Source organism: Equus przewalskii, chromosome 24 (assembly GCF_037783145.1).
Source record: "Equus przewalskii isolate Varuska chromosome 24, EquPr2, whole genome shotgun sequence".
Lineage (NCBI taxonomy): Eukaryota > Metazoa > Chordata > Mammalia > Perissodactyla > Equidae > Equus > Equus przewalskii.
The window spans coordinates 19,303,505-19,319,352 of NC_091854.1; the positions used below are offsets into that span (position 1 = coordinate 19,303,505).

A 15,848-nucleotide genomic window follows, 5' to 3' on the forward strand; every position below is an offset into this window, starting at 1 on the left:
TTTTTTATTTTCTCTCATCAAAAAAAAGCTGAAAGATGAATTTAGTGCTTCTCTCATTTTTAACTCTCTTTAATTTCACACTTTTAATTAGCAAAATTATTTTCTTTAGGAAAAGACGTGTTCTTTTGGATTCTTTGAAAAATCCATATGATTTTCTTTAACTAATATTTCTCTATCAGTATAGGTAGTATTAAATCAAAATAAAAATGCAACTAATGTGAAAAGAAAAAATCTGGGAAAAAATAGGTACAACACTTCAAATATTTTTAGAATAGGTTAAAACTTTATTAAGCATCAAAGCCTCAATAAGGTTGTGCTAGGAACTGAGGGGTCATAAATGGAGAGATTATCAGGTTGACATATGTAAACAAACAACTCTAAGACAACACATTACTAAGCTTGAGGTAGGATTTTGGAAAAGCAAATCTGAACATCTCTTCAGCTCCTGTTTACATCTTTCTTGGCTTCACATTGCTCTTGGGGTCAAGTCTAAAACCTTTATCGAAGTCTGTGATCAGGGTGCCATGTTAGTTTACCATCAAAATGATCTTTTCAGCAGTAAAAATGAGTAATAAAAATGCTTCAAATTGGTTTCATTATATTGGTGGACCTATAAAACAGCTCTATGCAAACATCTGGGTTCAAGGGGTTATTTTCCCCCACAAGGTAACAATTATTTGGAATATAGCACCACGTGCCTGACAACGACGGCCATTTTGAATCCTTTTTCCACTACCCTCTGATAGGTATGTGAAGGAGGTAGCTGTCCCTAACGCCTGTGCCTGAGCGCTGAGAGGAAGGTGATGCTTACACTGCTCTGGATGGGGTCTGGAAGGAGAGGCAGGATATTGCTGGTTGTCTTCCATGTTTAAGCACGTGGGAAAGAATGGGTATTGCACATGTGACTCTCACACAGTGCCCAGGAGACACGGCAGAAGCTGGAAGGGGAGCTTAGCAAACCTATCTAAGCTTATCTCAGATGTAAACAAATAAGAAACTCAGATAAATGCTAAACGGAATAGAACACTGGGCAACAGGCAAAAAATACTGGGCCTGGCAAACAGGGGTAAAGTGGACACTTGAGCCAGAAGGCACTGCATGTTCTGGCCCCTGTCTGCAACTCAGACTCATCTCACATGACTCTCCCATGGGCTTTTGTGCTTGAATCAGCTGCTTTACAGTTTCTCAGAGGTTCTCTGTACCTTCCCATCTCAGCCCCTCTGCGCTACAACACTCCCTATCACTTCCCTCTGGCCGTCCCTTCATCTGGCTAACTCTCATTTGTCTTTTGGATATCAATGCAAACATCACTTTCTGACTCACTGGCCTATAATATATCTTTTTGTTATATGCCTTCATAGAAGCCCCCTTTTTTTTCTGAATACTTTCCTCCATTTATAATTACACATGTGTTAGTATGAGTGACTGATTTGTAACTGATTCATACCTGTCTCCTCCAGAAGACTGTGAGCTCTTTTGAGAGTAAAATCTTCTGGATTTTCTCCCGCTGTATCACCCTTGAGGTTTACCAGGTAGTAATCACTCAAGTGATACTATTGGATGAATAAATAAATGATGTGCTAAACATAGTAGTTAGTAAAAAATGTTAATTCCTTTCTACTAAAGGAAATTTCAAGAAGTCATCATCACCATGGAAATGGGATTATTTTGAGAAGAATTCACAGAAGAGATAACGCCTGAAGCATTCCTTATAGCCTATCACTGTTACTTTATTTCCTTTCTCCTTAGGAATGATTGCTGTATCTATCTACATCAATCTATCTATCGATGGCATACTTTCACTAGGAACTTTAACATTTCTTACACTTAACTGAATAAAATGAGGTCCTGGCCAAATAATGTCAGAGGTTTTCAAAAGTGATATGATTGGTAAAAAGTACACACCATAGGTCCTTTCTGTGCCCTGGGTTTATAGTATGTACATGGAGGATAATGATGCCAACTCCGTATTACAGAGCTACTGTAAAAAAAGAAATAAAATTAAAAAAATAAAAGCATCCTTTAAGAGTTAAAAAAAGAAAATGTTTAATAATTTGGGACAATCGTCTCTCTTCTTCTACTTTTACCTTTTAAATTGGCAATGATTTTAGATACATCTTTGAATTTAAGAGCCTCATGCTCTATCAACTGAGCTAGTCAGGCGATCATCATCTTCAAATTTAATTGTGCAAGATCTAGCTTAGATGCTCAGTAATAGTCAAATGATTTATGTAAGTTTGCGTAAAGTTTTTTCATTCTCACTAACCTCTATCCTCATTTTATACAGAAAATATATACAAAGAACATTTTTCCTTATATCTTAACAAAACAGAGTTCATCACTCAGGTTTCATTGTCACATTTAATTGCAAAATTGTTGTAAATACTCCACAACTAGAGTTTTTCTCCTTCATCTTTTTTCCTTTTCTGGTATCTTCCTATGGCTTATAACCATCTACAGTTAAAACCAGCTATAAAAATAAGCCCATGAAATTCACTTACACCCACGGAGGTCACTTTATCCTTCATGTTTATAAATTTCTAGTTCTCTCCACCTTTTAACTCTGTTTTGGAGACTAGTAAATTATTTTCTCAAACATAGAAAAAATATTCAGTTATTAAAATGTTCCTAAAGGAAACATGTTAAAAATATGAAGTGTGAATATTTTTTAATGCCTAAGATGATTAAATATTGGGATGGGATTTTAGCCATAATAAAATAGAGCAATTATTTAGCTATTACTTCAGGGGATGTGGGAAGATATTTTCCTAATGAGGCAGTATTCTGCCTACTTGTTGACTGAGACTTTTGCTGTGGCCTACCTGTGTGCCCAAGTCTGTGATTAAGGCATATACATCATAAAATCCAAGGGTCTGTGGTTTCTGTTAGATGCAAAACATCGCATATATCCCAAGGTATCCATAAAATAAAGGAGGTAAAACTTCATCTTTTTCCTCCACTCAGAGTCACTCCTAGAGGGTCATTATGTTTTGGTAATTTATAATGTATCTCTCAGTTTCCATTGGTATATCTATCCATAAATAATAGATTTCTAATGAGGTATTATTTTGTCAAAATCTGCAAACTTTGAGACAAAACAAAAAATATAATTTTAAAAATGTTTAATCAATGTAATGGTTGAGTGCTCCTTTAATAGGCCATTAAGGATACCTGGGACTTGGGTATACCATCCTTCATCATTCTATTCATTCAACAAATGTTTATTAAGCATCTTTTATATGCCAGACATTGTTCTAGGCCTTGGGAATACACCATGAATAAAAGAGGAAAAAGTTCTCACCCATAATGAGATTCTAGAGCAGGAGTCAGCAATGACCACAGCCTGTTTCTGTAAATAAAGTTTTATTGGGATGCAGTCACATTCATTTGCATGTTGTCTAAGGCTGCTTTAAAGGTATGGCAAAGTTGAGTATTTGTGATAGAGAGCATACGACCCTCAAAAACTAAACTATTTTCTATCTGGCCCTTTTCCCCAAAAAGTTTCCTGACCCCTGTGCTACACTAGAGTGTTATAAGAAAAGATAGTTATCCTCTCCCATAAAATGTTACAGAATATCATACTGGATTCATGAAGAATATGTTTCTTATATTTAAGGTATCTGATAATTTTACCTTCTTGAACATAACCAAGTTTGTGATCTGGAAATTTTAATTCTACCCTAACGGGAGTTTCAACAAAGATAAGAAATCATTTATATGAACAATAAATACTTGAGTTATTGTCGAATTATATATATTTAAGTATTTGTTTTGCTGACATTAGCTTAGGGGAAAGTCCTGAAAGTGGAAAAAGACCTCCTATTTTCTGTTGAGGTTGTATTACCCAAAATAAAAACTGACAGATATAAGTTCTGATATTTTAAGGTGCTATTTATAGATCCAATGAGACTATATCACAAAATAATGCTTATCTAGTTGTTGAATAAATATATATTTATCACTGGGCCTTTCAAAATTGAGACAATTTGGAAGAACATACTTCTATATCAATGTCATAACCATTAGGGATAATAATTGATATTTGTTGAGAACTTATATGTTGAGCACTATTATAAGTACTTTACACTAATTATGTAATTTAATACACGCAAGTGTAAGTGCTAATGTTATCCATATTTTACACACAAGCAAAGCGAAATATGAAGAGTTAAATAAATTGCTCAGTTAGCACGTGTCAGAGCTGGAATTTGAGTCCTTGAAGTGTGGCTCTAGAGTCTATTTATTCTATTTATTCTGAAGATGCATCTGTTGCTTTTTTGAAACTGTCAAATCATATAAGGCGGTGCTCTCCAAACTTTTTTAACTAAAGAGCCCAAGAGTAAAAGATGTACCTCAATAAATGTATGTTTACATCTTGAAAAATTATATACACTTACTAGTTTACTGTTTTATGTGCATTACATTATACAATATACAATGCACATTATAAATCACGCTGAAAATATGAATTTAAAAGATTAAAGATGAAATAACAGTATTTAAATTTGTTCAATATGATCCTCACTAAAATATTATTAGTGTTTTTTTTAAAAAATGAAACATTGATTACACTTTTAATCGGCAATCCAAAGGTATAGATCTAAGTTGAGTTTAATACTTGGTTTTAATGGTTATCAGGCTGAAACCTCACAAAGATACATTAAATCTATACTTAGTGTGACTAAGTTTAAATTTTTATTTAAAAAGTAGGAAACACTGTAATTATAAGGTATTTCATAGATACAGATACACAGTTATACGCCACAGCACAACATTTCAGTCAATGACGGATCACATATACGACAGCGATCCCATATTAGCACCATATAGCCCAGGTGTGGTAGGCTAGGCTTGTGTAAGGACACTCTATGATGTTCACACAATGATGAAATCGCCTAACAATGCATTTCTCAGAAAATATCCCCGTCATTAATCAATGCATGACTGTGTATAATTAGCATTAGAAAACTAATTATTTAGTGTTCTCTATTAGTTTTCTATTGCTGTCGTAACAAATTATCCCAAAGTTAGTGGCTTAAAACAACACTTGTCTGTTAGCTCACAGTTTTGTAGGTGGGAAGCCTGAGTACAGAGTGGCTCAGCTGGTTCCCCTGCTTAGAATCTCACTGGGCTAAAATCACGGCTTCGGCCATCCTGGAGGCTCTGGGTGAGAACTTACTTCTGTTCTTGTCCAGGTCTTTGGCCAAATTCAGTTTTACGCAGTTGATTTCTTTGCTAGCTGTCAGACAGGGTCAGTCTCAGCTTGCAGAGGCCTCCCACATTTCCTGACTCATGGCCCCCTTTGTCTTCCATTCTCTCTGATCTCATGTCTCCTGCGTCTCTTCTGGTGCATCTCTCTGCTGAATCTCTTCTGCTTTTCTCTTTTATTTTTAAGGGCTCACATGTTTACATTGGGTCCAACAGGGTAATCCTGGATAACTTCCGTATCTTAAAGTCCGTAACCTTAATTCCATCTGTGAAATCCCTTTTGCCATATTCACGAGTTCCAGACATGAGGGTGTGGACTTTTTTTGGAGGCAAGATGTTATTCTGCTTACCACCTATCCCAATTTTTCTAATATTCCATGTGATTAGCATTATAAGGCAATTAAAGGGGTGATTCCAGTTGAGAAATAATAAAAAAAGAAAATCAGGCAAAAGACAAAATTCCAACTACTTGATTCCAAACTAGCTAGTAGACAATTTCTTTAAATTAATAGATCATATCTTTTCATTTTAAAGCTTAAATTGAAAACTACTTAGCTGTCTCTGCAGTGGTCTAGGGATTGAGAATGAGTCACTGTTTTTCTTTATGGCCTCTCTGCAGGCGGGTAGAAACCTACCCTTTGTCCACGGCAGAAGCAAGTCTGCCGTAGGGCAATTAATTTAAAGGTAATAAAACTATTTGAAAGGACATAGCAGTTGTGATCATGACACATTCTTAAATGAACCAGATTCCATTTGATATATATGAAAAATTAAAGCGTGGGTCTCAAAGTGCTGTTAAGAGAAATTTTCTCATTCTTTTTGGTATGATCTGACATTAGCATGTAGATGGCTTCATCAATTATTGAGACAAAGACTAAGAAAGGAAAAATGACTGATTGGGGCGCTTCATTTTGAAGTCTGAATAGGAAGCCCTTGGGTTGAATGTACCTGTAGGTCTAAATCTTTCAGAATTAGTTCCCACTCTCTCGCTAGCTCATCTATTTAAATCTCTTGTTTAAAAAAAAATAAGGCACTTAAAAATGTTTAACACGCTCTGTCAAACATCAGAACATGTGTGCCAAACTTTGAAGTCACTACATATGTCTATGGAGTTAAGAAACGTATCTGTGTAGATAAATATTCCTTAAGATGAAGCAAGAAGAATGATTTTAAATTTAAAATATTACTGTCTCTTAAGGGTTAAGTTTTCATGACTTTGAATAATTTTTTTCTCCACAGCTATTTTCCTTCTTGTCTGTATTCTAAAGTGCAGCAAGGAATTTCAGAGTTCTTATGCTTACATCTAATGTCCTTGTCTTGTTTATTCCTAGAAAAGTATTAGGGACTCCTGGTTGACAAACTAAAAATGTTTTTTTAAAAATTGAGATAAAAATGATAATGAATGACTTTGTTCATTTGCAAGTCATTAATTAGCTCCTGTGCTTTTGTGGCACTCACATTTAGAGATAAATAATAAGGGGACCACAGCTGATAAAACTAGCGCATATCGGTAAACACTAATGAGCAAAAGTGTGAGTCATTTTAAAGACAGCATTTTCTTAATTAAGGTTGATATTAGTGATTTTTCTTATGTTTCAAATAATTACTCAAGTATTCAAGTCACTTATCTTTGATGTAGTCATTGCCTGTAAACACAGTTTTCATGGTATTTTTCCAACTATTTAACCTATAATGCAAGTATTTTCTCTATCTATCCTCAAAGTCATTACTTCATGAATAATTGCAAACTATTTCTTATTATCAGAAATACTTTTTAATTCTATATAATCTTGTTTTCAGCTTTGGTTTTTGTCTCCTCTCAGACTGTTCATACTTATTTCATAAAAGATTTCCTCCCAGAAGATACTTTTCCATATTGTCTAAAATGCATAGAGTTTCAACTTAATTTCCACCTCTAAGTAAGTAAAGTCATGTGCCTTTAGGTGATACTGATTCTTTATTTATATTTATGAATAAAGAGAGAATGCAGACAGTGTAAAAGGAGCAAATGCAGTTTTTTCCATTTATCCAGAATTTGCTAAATCTTATAATATGACATTGGATTAGGCTCTGAGTTTTGTTAAAGAAAAAAATTATTCTGACACTTGTTAAAATGGTAAGGAAGACTTTATTCGGGACTATGGTGATGTGTCAAGTCTGTTGCAATTGGGGAGAGAGATTCAGCTCAACTCTGAATATAATGAAGACAGCTGGGGATTTATACCCAAGTAACAGGTTGTGTGTGGGGACAGGGGGTTGGTGGATGGAAAGTGACTAAGAGGAGCCATCCAGAGTAGGGAGGATTCTTGCTAAACTTACTTTAACAGGATTCTTGCTGAAAGGCAGGCCAGGATGAGCAGATATCAAGGGTGAGGGATGAGGATTTGACTAGATATTGAGAAGCATCAGATAGCAAGAGTGGAAAGATCTTCTCTAAGCTGACTTAGCAGGACTCTCACTCAAACAAGACACTGCAAGGATGGACGCTGAAGCCCAAGGTCAAGGCCCAGATGAGAAGCGGGTTCAGAGGAAGCTGACTAAAGTTTCATCCAGGAGTGTCTGTGAGTTTTCTAGTGACTAAGGCAAACGAAGGATACTGAAATTGCCTGGTCCAAAACAGAATACCATCTTTCTCTACATTTCCAGAGAATTGAACTGAGCTCTGGTTTTATCACCTGAGTTTCAGTTTTTCATGAGACTATGCTGGGAGGCAGGATGTAGATAAGGAGCATTTACACAGAGGTAGTGAGAGAATGAGCCATGGGAATATCTGAGGGCGCAGCAAGCTCCACTGCCCTGAGACGTGCTTGCTGTGCCGGGAGGACAGAGAATCCAACGTGAGTGGAGTGAAATGATCAAAGGCTAGAGAAGTAGGACTCGAGGGAAGAAGTATTATCATTTCAGACCGTAGAGGCCGCTGTGAGATTGTCAGGTTTAACTCTGAGTGAGATGGGAAGCCATTGGAGGGTTCTGAACAGAGAAATGGTCTGACTCACATTTTAAAGGGATCAATCTGATGCTGCAATGAGAGTAGATTGTAGGAAGACAAGGACGGGAGCAGGGAGACAATGAGGGGGCTTTCGCAGTCACCCAGGAGGGTCATGATGGCAGCCTCTTCCAGGATAGGAGCTGTGAAGATGGTAAGTTGTGGTCATATTCTGAATATGTTTTGAAGGTAGGGGCGAAGGATTTGCTGATGAATAAGGCTGGTCTTCTAAAAGGATGAGATCACTTTTTTTCTTTTTTTGAGGTGGGGAAGATTGCAACAAAAATAGATTCTTTACTGGGAGAATAGCAGCTTGGTTTTTGACATTTTTAACTCACGATGCCTATTAGACTTCCTGGTGGAGAACTCAGATAGGGCCCAAGGATAGTATATTGATCCACTGAGTCTGATCACCTAGGAAATGAGAGTACACAGGTGCACTGACTGAGATCCGAAGTAGGCACTTACTTTCTCTGGGCTGCCCTCCTTTGACTCTACTGGTCATTCAAGATTGGCTTAGAAATCATACGTTAGAATGTCATCACCTGTACTGCTCTGCTCTGCATACCACTGCATGGCACTCACTGAACAGTGTTGCACTTGCCTGTTGATGGCTCGTCTCGTCCATTAGGCTGTCAGTTCCTTGAGGAAAAGGTTTACAGTACACAAGTGATTCTTCTGTGAAAGCATAGATAAAAAAAATCTGCTAGTGTATTATAATTCATCAGGTTCTGGTTTAAATGTTAAGTCTTAAGAGAGATATCTCCCAAACCTTCATTGTAATCCACCCCCATATTGTCTCTCCTAACACTCTAACTCTGTGACTTCATAGTGTTTATCACAGTTTTCAGATTTATAAGTATTTGTGTGATTATTCACTATCTATTTTCTTAATAAGCTTATGAGAACAAAGGACAATGTCCATTTTGTTCATTAGTGCGTACCCAGCCCTTACCACTATACCAGACACTGAACAGACCCTTCATAAAATGTGTAGAATAAAGGCAAATAAAAAGCTCCATATAAGTGTATCATCAATGACTGTGGATAATACAATCAATTATTTGTGATTGTTTTCATTACATAAAACCATTATACCTTTTGATAAAAATGTTTTAATCTGTTTTCTCTTACAATTGGGAAAATTTGAGTTTATGGAATACGAATTAGTCTCCTACTTGTCCAGCAGCACCTGGTTTTTATAAGTATGTAAACATCTTCCCCTTGTGCAGAAAAAATGTACTTTCCAGAACTGGATCGCCCGTAGGGACTGTTCCTTTTCCACACTTCACTATTTTAGCATATGGTACAGAAGAGCGTGTTTAAAATGTATATGCTCTCTGAGAAACCAGAGCAGTATGAGAAACTGTTTTTCAAATCTGTTTAAGAAAAAAACTTTAATAAGTATTGTACATCACTTAATGTGTAAAAATTATGGATTTGAGAATAATTTTTTTATCATTTAAAGTTATTTTATCTTATAACTCTTCTTTTGTTGAGATAACAAGTTCAACATAGATACCTCATAAAAATCCTTTGAAGATTTTCAAACCAATGATGTTTTGATTACTATTATTTATACTAACCAAATTTTAATACTTTTTATTATTTAAAAATATGCATATATTTATAAAATGTAATACAACTGTTGTTTCCAAATTTATTTAAAGAAGCTATAGCTATAAGAAACCTAGAAAATACTAAGCATCCCTCTTTCAGAAGTAGTAAAAATGATTTATAAAATTAAATATTATTAAATTGTCACTTCAGTTAGTCATTTGAGGACACCATAGGGTGAAACTGTCAACTAAATCAATTTAAATACACTTCATCTCCCCTCTTGCTGAAGTCTTTTCTTTGCATGGAAGCATTACTGTAATTAGAATTAATTAATCATATAATTAGAAGTAATGGACATTTGGAAGGAGGAAGAAGGGACTAGACTCTTATCTAAGATTTTCTCTCAAGAACTTCTCCATGGAGAAGTAACAACATGAAATTATCTGACCCATTATTTTATGCTGCTTTTTATAATACTAATTAGTAAATTTCATTTTGAGAAGCTATATAAAACTCCTTATGATATGCAAAAGCAGAATTTTTTATAACTATAAGCTTTTGAAATACTAGTATAAGAATTAGCTGAAAATTAAAATATTGCACTCTGTTATTGTTCTTACTAAATAAATGGCTTTTGAAAAATCTGCTTTCATTAATGAAATATAGTCAACAAAGGATTAATCTGTAGATGATGTCTATAATATTTAATATTTTAAATCATTAGTATGCTCATATTAAAATAAATATACATTTAAAATATGCCGCTCAGTTAGTTCTCTGATGCTGCAAATATGACTTACAGGTTTCCAAAAATATAGGAAAAGGAAAAGAAAGAAGAAGAAACTTTCATAATGCAGTCACTTTTAAAGGGGTGAAAATTCTGTGTTTTCTATTTAGCCCATATTAGGAAATATAAATAAAATAATGATAAATGTTTATCAATAATATGTATATGCCTTCAAATAAACATTTATTTTATTGATTAATATTTTGAAAGTTTATGAGGTTAAATCTGAGGAAAGGAAATCTCACTATAAATTTTAGGAGAGAGAACTAGAGGAACCATACAAAAGGAAACACACTCAGACATTTTCTAGCAATAGAAGCTGAGGGTGTTTTGTCGAGTTTTTACATTTCCTTTTGATATCTCTTTTCCAGTTTAAATTTTTAAAGAGTTGACAGAATTATCACTAACACTTCTGCTCAGAGAAACAGCATACAATTTAATGAACAAAAATTTAATTTCCCAAGTGTTCTTAAAGTTTTTGAAACCAAAACTTATCTTAATATGTATATTAATCATCTTATTGGCAGCAGATGATACTCATCAATCTGTAGATGTGATCGTAACATCTGAAGAAGGTTCTTGAACAGGTTGCTCAAGACAATCTGGCAAATTGTACTAACTACCATTTGTACTAACAATTTTCAGTGATATTGTAAAGATCAACCACAGATTTGTGTGCCTAAGTGTCCCAGAGTGTTTGTACTTTGTAATATACATCAAAATGTCATGAGTTTCTATTTATTTGAAATCTTTATTTGTTTATTTCCTTTGTATGTATCCAATTTACTATGAAAATTACCTCTTCTTTGAAACTCATTTATTTTCTCAGGTTAATCTCTTGGCTTTTGGATTTATCATATACAAAGTTTTTCGTCACACCGCAGGGGTGAAACCAGGAGTTAGTTGTTATGAGAACATAAGGTAAATGCTTCTGTAAGTCTACTTTCTGTAGTAATGGAAAGCTTTAGTAACTTAAAGTGCAAATAACTTTTTGGAAGGACAATTTTGTAAATGATTTTTTCACACTTTCTTCTGCCATATTTAAAATACTTATTGTTAAATAGCACTTAATAAGACCATAAACACCACAGATTAAATAGGAACCAAGCAATCTTTTCAAACACAGTTCCCTTTGAAAGAAAAGATGATGACTGTATTTTAAGGGAAAAGGAGGCCTTCATGATTTTCCTTTGCAAAACATTTCTCAGAGGTTAATATCTGTGTTTCTTTCTTGTGATTTCTAGTTTGCATGCTCCCACAATTTTTCCTTCAACCTCCTCTCTTTAAAACTGATTTATTGAGACCTTGAAAATGGTTTGTTCAGGAAAAACTGAAATTACTATTGGGAACATTAGAAATAACTAACATTTGTGTTGCCTGGGAACACTCCTGTAGTTTCAATACCTTGCACAAGATTTATAGTTTGGATTTAGCTAATGCTTGATCGATTACTTTCTTTTACTCTTCACCATTCATAGTTTCATGTACTGTGCTGGTTTTAATAAAGTTGAAAATGACTCATTTTCTGAGGTACATTGCTAAAACATCTTCTGCAGTAAAGAATGATTGGACCAAGAATGAATGAGAAAATAATCATTAGTTGCTTCATTTTCAAAGCAATGTCCTCAGTGAACAGAGCTGAATGTTGTTTTACCAAAAGTCATAGGCAATAAGTTAAAAATATGTAACAGTGAGTATGTGTGTGTATTTTTTTTAATTTTTAAGAAATCGGTATTTCTGACATGAATTTATTTTGAGGTAACTATTGCAAAGCAAAACAAAAAGATCTAATTTTATATCTTACGCTTTCATCTCTACCAACCCTAAAAGGAAAGCAGAAGCGTTCTTTGATGTCATGCTCATGTGCTGACCCAATTCACCTGGGATACTTTTCAAGGTTTCTTACGAAAACTACTTCCCAGTAGTTATATGTCTTACCTTCGAGAATTACTACAACGTTAGATTTGAAATCAAAGCATACACACTGCAGTACACGAGAGAAAAATATTTTTAGATTAAGAAAATTCCTTGAAAAGTGCCGTCCGTATTTTAATATGCTGCCTTGACTTGGGAAGCACATCCCTGCCACAGTGCAGCACCCTACCCTCAAGGCTGTCCCATGGAACTGGAGCACAGTTTGTCAGTTTCAAAATCATTATCGGTCTTTGCAAAAGATTTCTTGGCTATCCCAAAAACTCATTTCCCATATAATTTGAGGAATTTGGAGATGTGTTGAATATATATAGCCTTCTTAACTGACAGATTTCAAATGTATTCTAGGTCGTGTGCCAGAGGAGCCCTTGCTCTCCTGTTCCTTCTAGGCACCACCTGGATCTTTGGGGTTCTTCATGTTGTGCATGCATCCGTGGTGACAGCTTACCTCTTCACCGTCAGCAATGCCTTCCAGGGGATGTTCATTTTCTTATTCCTGTGTGTTTTATCTAGAAAGGTAAGCAATTTGCTATTTTGGTCAACTCTATGGTATATTCACATAGCATCAGTTACCAAATTGATAAAAATTCTTCTTCTCATAGATTTATGACTCCTGCCTTTATTACCTAAATGCAGTACATTTTAGCATCGAGATAATCAGAACACGTAGCTGATCACAGGGAAATATACTTTTAAAAACTTGCTATTAGGAATGTAAATGTAGTTTGTGTTCACTTGAGCATATTCTGACAGATAATCAGAAAACAATAATAATTTAGAAAACCAAATACAACAACTTAATGTGATTTCAAAATAATTTGATGTGGTTGTTGCAATTACATTTAACATGCCTTCCTTTCTTATTCTTTTTTTCAGATCCAAGAAGAATATTATAGATTGTTCAAAAATGTCCCGTGTTGTTTTGGATGTTTAAGGTAAACAGAGAGAACTATGGATAAATATGCTACACAAAAATAAAAAGACCGTGCTGTGGATGGCCAAAATATAAAAATGACTCAAATCATCCAATGGTTAATTACTAGATAATCAAATATTTTAAATCGGTTTCTCCATTTACAGTGTAGGACCTGTAGATAGTAAGAGGTAAAAGTATGTACCATATAGCCATAGTATGCTTTCCCGCGGGACTTTAGTTACGTGATGTCAAAAATAGTATTGCAGATATTCAGAAAGTAATTGGTTTCTCAGGAGTGATATCACCGCACCCAAGGAAAGATTTTCTTTCTAACACAAGAAATATGTGAATGTCCTGAAGGAAACCACTGGCTTGATATTTTTGTGACTCATGTTGCTTTTGAAACTAGGCCCCTGTCACCTTGATAATGAGCTCTCTTACAGAAGGTGGAACATGAGAGAACGAAGGGGCAGAATATAAAACAGTAGAAAGGGAATGGCTGTTTTAACCATGAAATGTATTTTGAGTAACTTTGTTCTTTTGTAAACGAGGTGAGAAAATTATAGAGATAAAGAATTGAGTAAACACGTCTTACCATTTTGTCACTTGTTCTGAACTTAAATTCCCACTAAAACTACTTAGACTTGTGCTTGCTATATGCATTTTCTTTTCTAATATTCTAAAAAAACAGAAAACTTCACAAAAGGAAAAACCAAACATTTCTGTTCTATTTTTAGGTTAACATTAGAATGACGTATATATTGTTGCTATACTTATTTCACAGATTGTGACTTCAAATGCTTGATCAGTAATACATAAATGTGTCAAAAAATAATATTGTTCATGCCTGTAAATGTAAAAATGGTGTATATAAAGCTATTCTATCACCTTTCAATGTAGTGAAAAATACAGTATCTCATTAGACTAGTATATTTGAGTTCTTTATTTTTTTTAATTTTAGAAATATTGTAATTCACTTTTCTATATTCCCTTTTAACTTAATATTTTTAAAAGGGCATTGTAAATATGAAAGTATTCATCAAGTGAATTGCTATTTTTTCTGTTCAGAAAAGTACACATTTAAAAATGTTATTTATAACAAAGAAATGGCTGAGAACTGTAGAAATTTTCACAGTGAGTCTATTCTCTGACAGTTTTCTACTATCTATTAAAGCGTAGCTGCTTAAATGGATGGCTTCTATCTATCCTCAAATCTCATTAAAATTTAGAAGCAGTGATTTTATTTCAAAAATATGTAATTGTTCTGCACCTCCATGTAAAAGTATGCTAATACACTAAAGGTTGTGATTTTAAATTAATTTCTTCAGCTGTTAAAATGAAGCCTGTCAAATCTTGCTCTAACAAATAAAATGTTATCTAAATGATACTGCTATGGCTGTGCTGAGTTGCTTTCTCAAGAAGGATGAGCTACCTGCCGATACACCTTATGTTTTAGAGGATCCGTGATAATAACTTTTCATTATATCTTCTGATCCCATATGGTAAGCCTGTGACCTATGATTATCGTTGTCATTATAAGACAGTGTTGTAGGAATGTAATGTTGAAAAACCAATCTGTTTCATTAATGGAGTCAAGATGATGTGTGGTAGGCATAATAATGGCCCTCTCAAAATGTCCACGCCCTAATCTTCAGATCTGTGACTATGTTAGTTACAACGAGAGATTATCCTGGATTATCCAGCGAGGCCCAGTGTAATCACAAGGGGATCTTTATAAGTGGAAGAGGGAGTATGTCAGAGTGATGCAGCATGGGACATACTCAAACCAGCCATTGCTGGCTTTGAAGACAGAAACAGTCCACAAGCCAAGGAATACAGGCAGACTCTAGGAGCTGAAAAAGGCAAGAAGATTGATTCTCCAGTAGAGCCTCTAGAAGGAAATTAGTCCCGCTGATCGCTTTATTTTAGCCCAGGGAAATCCATTTCAGACTTCCAGCCTCCAGAACAGAAAGAGAAGAATTGCATGTTGTTTTAAGCCACCAAGTTACTTGATAATTTGTTACAGATTTATTGACAATTTTTTGCTAATTTGTTATTTCAGCCACAGGGAACTAATACTATGGAAATACGTATGTACTCACATCTTTAGAGATAAGCAGTTGTTCACATCATTAGGGCAAACCTTAATTCCAGGGTCCTGTGGTCATCAACCCTCCTGTAGATATCGTTGGATAAAGCCTGTATTCTTTAGCATGAGATTTCAGACCTTGTCATAGCTGCTTACCTCCCTGGTTTTCACTTTTGTCCTATATAAGTTTCTTCAGGCACACCTAAGCTGTTTATCTTTCCCAAAATTTCCCATGGTTTACCAAAGTCCCTATTTCTGGAATTTCCTCCTAGGTACCATGATTGCTCCTATAAACAGCTACTTATTCCTAATGTACCTTTCTCTATGAAGCCATCCTTGACTCAAACAAGGAGTTAATAACTCCCACCTT

At 34.7% G+C, this 15,848-nt stretch overlaps 1 protein-coding gene across 2 annotated transcripts in view; it reads left to right on the top strand.

Annotated features, from left to right (window-relative positions):
* ADGRL4 (adhesion G protein-coupled receptor L4) overlaps positions 1 to 14,776 on the top strand; it is a 106,922-nt gene extending 92,146 nt beyond the window's left edge. Inside the window, exons 14-16 of one of the 2 annotated variants that reach the window (XM_008522463.2) lie at positions 11,371 to 11,462; positions 12,822 to 12,990; positions 13,350 to 14,776. In XM_008522463.2, coding sequence (XP_008520685.1) covers positions 11,371 to 11,462; positions 12,822 to 12,990; positions 13,350 to 13,412 — 324 coding nt within the window. In that variant the 3' untranslated portion in view covers positions 13,413 to 14,776. The remainder of the gene's footprint in view (positions 1 to 11,370; positions 11,463 to 12,821; positions 12,991 to 13,349) is intronic. The other variant, XM_070592735.1, reaches the window with a different exon arrangement.
* Positions 14,777 to 15,848: the final 1,072 nt, after the last annotated feature.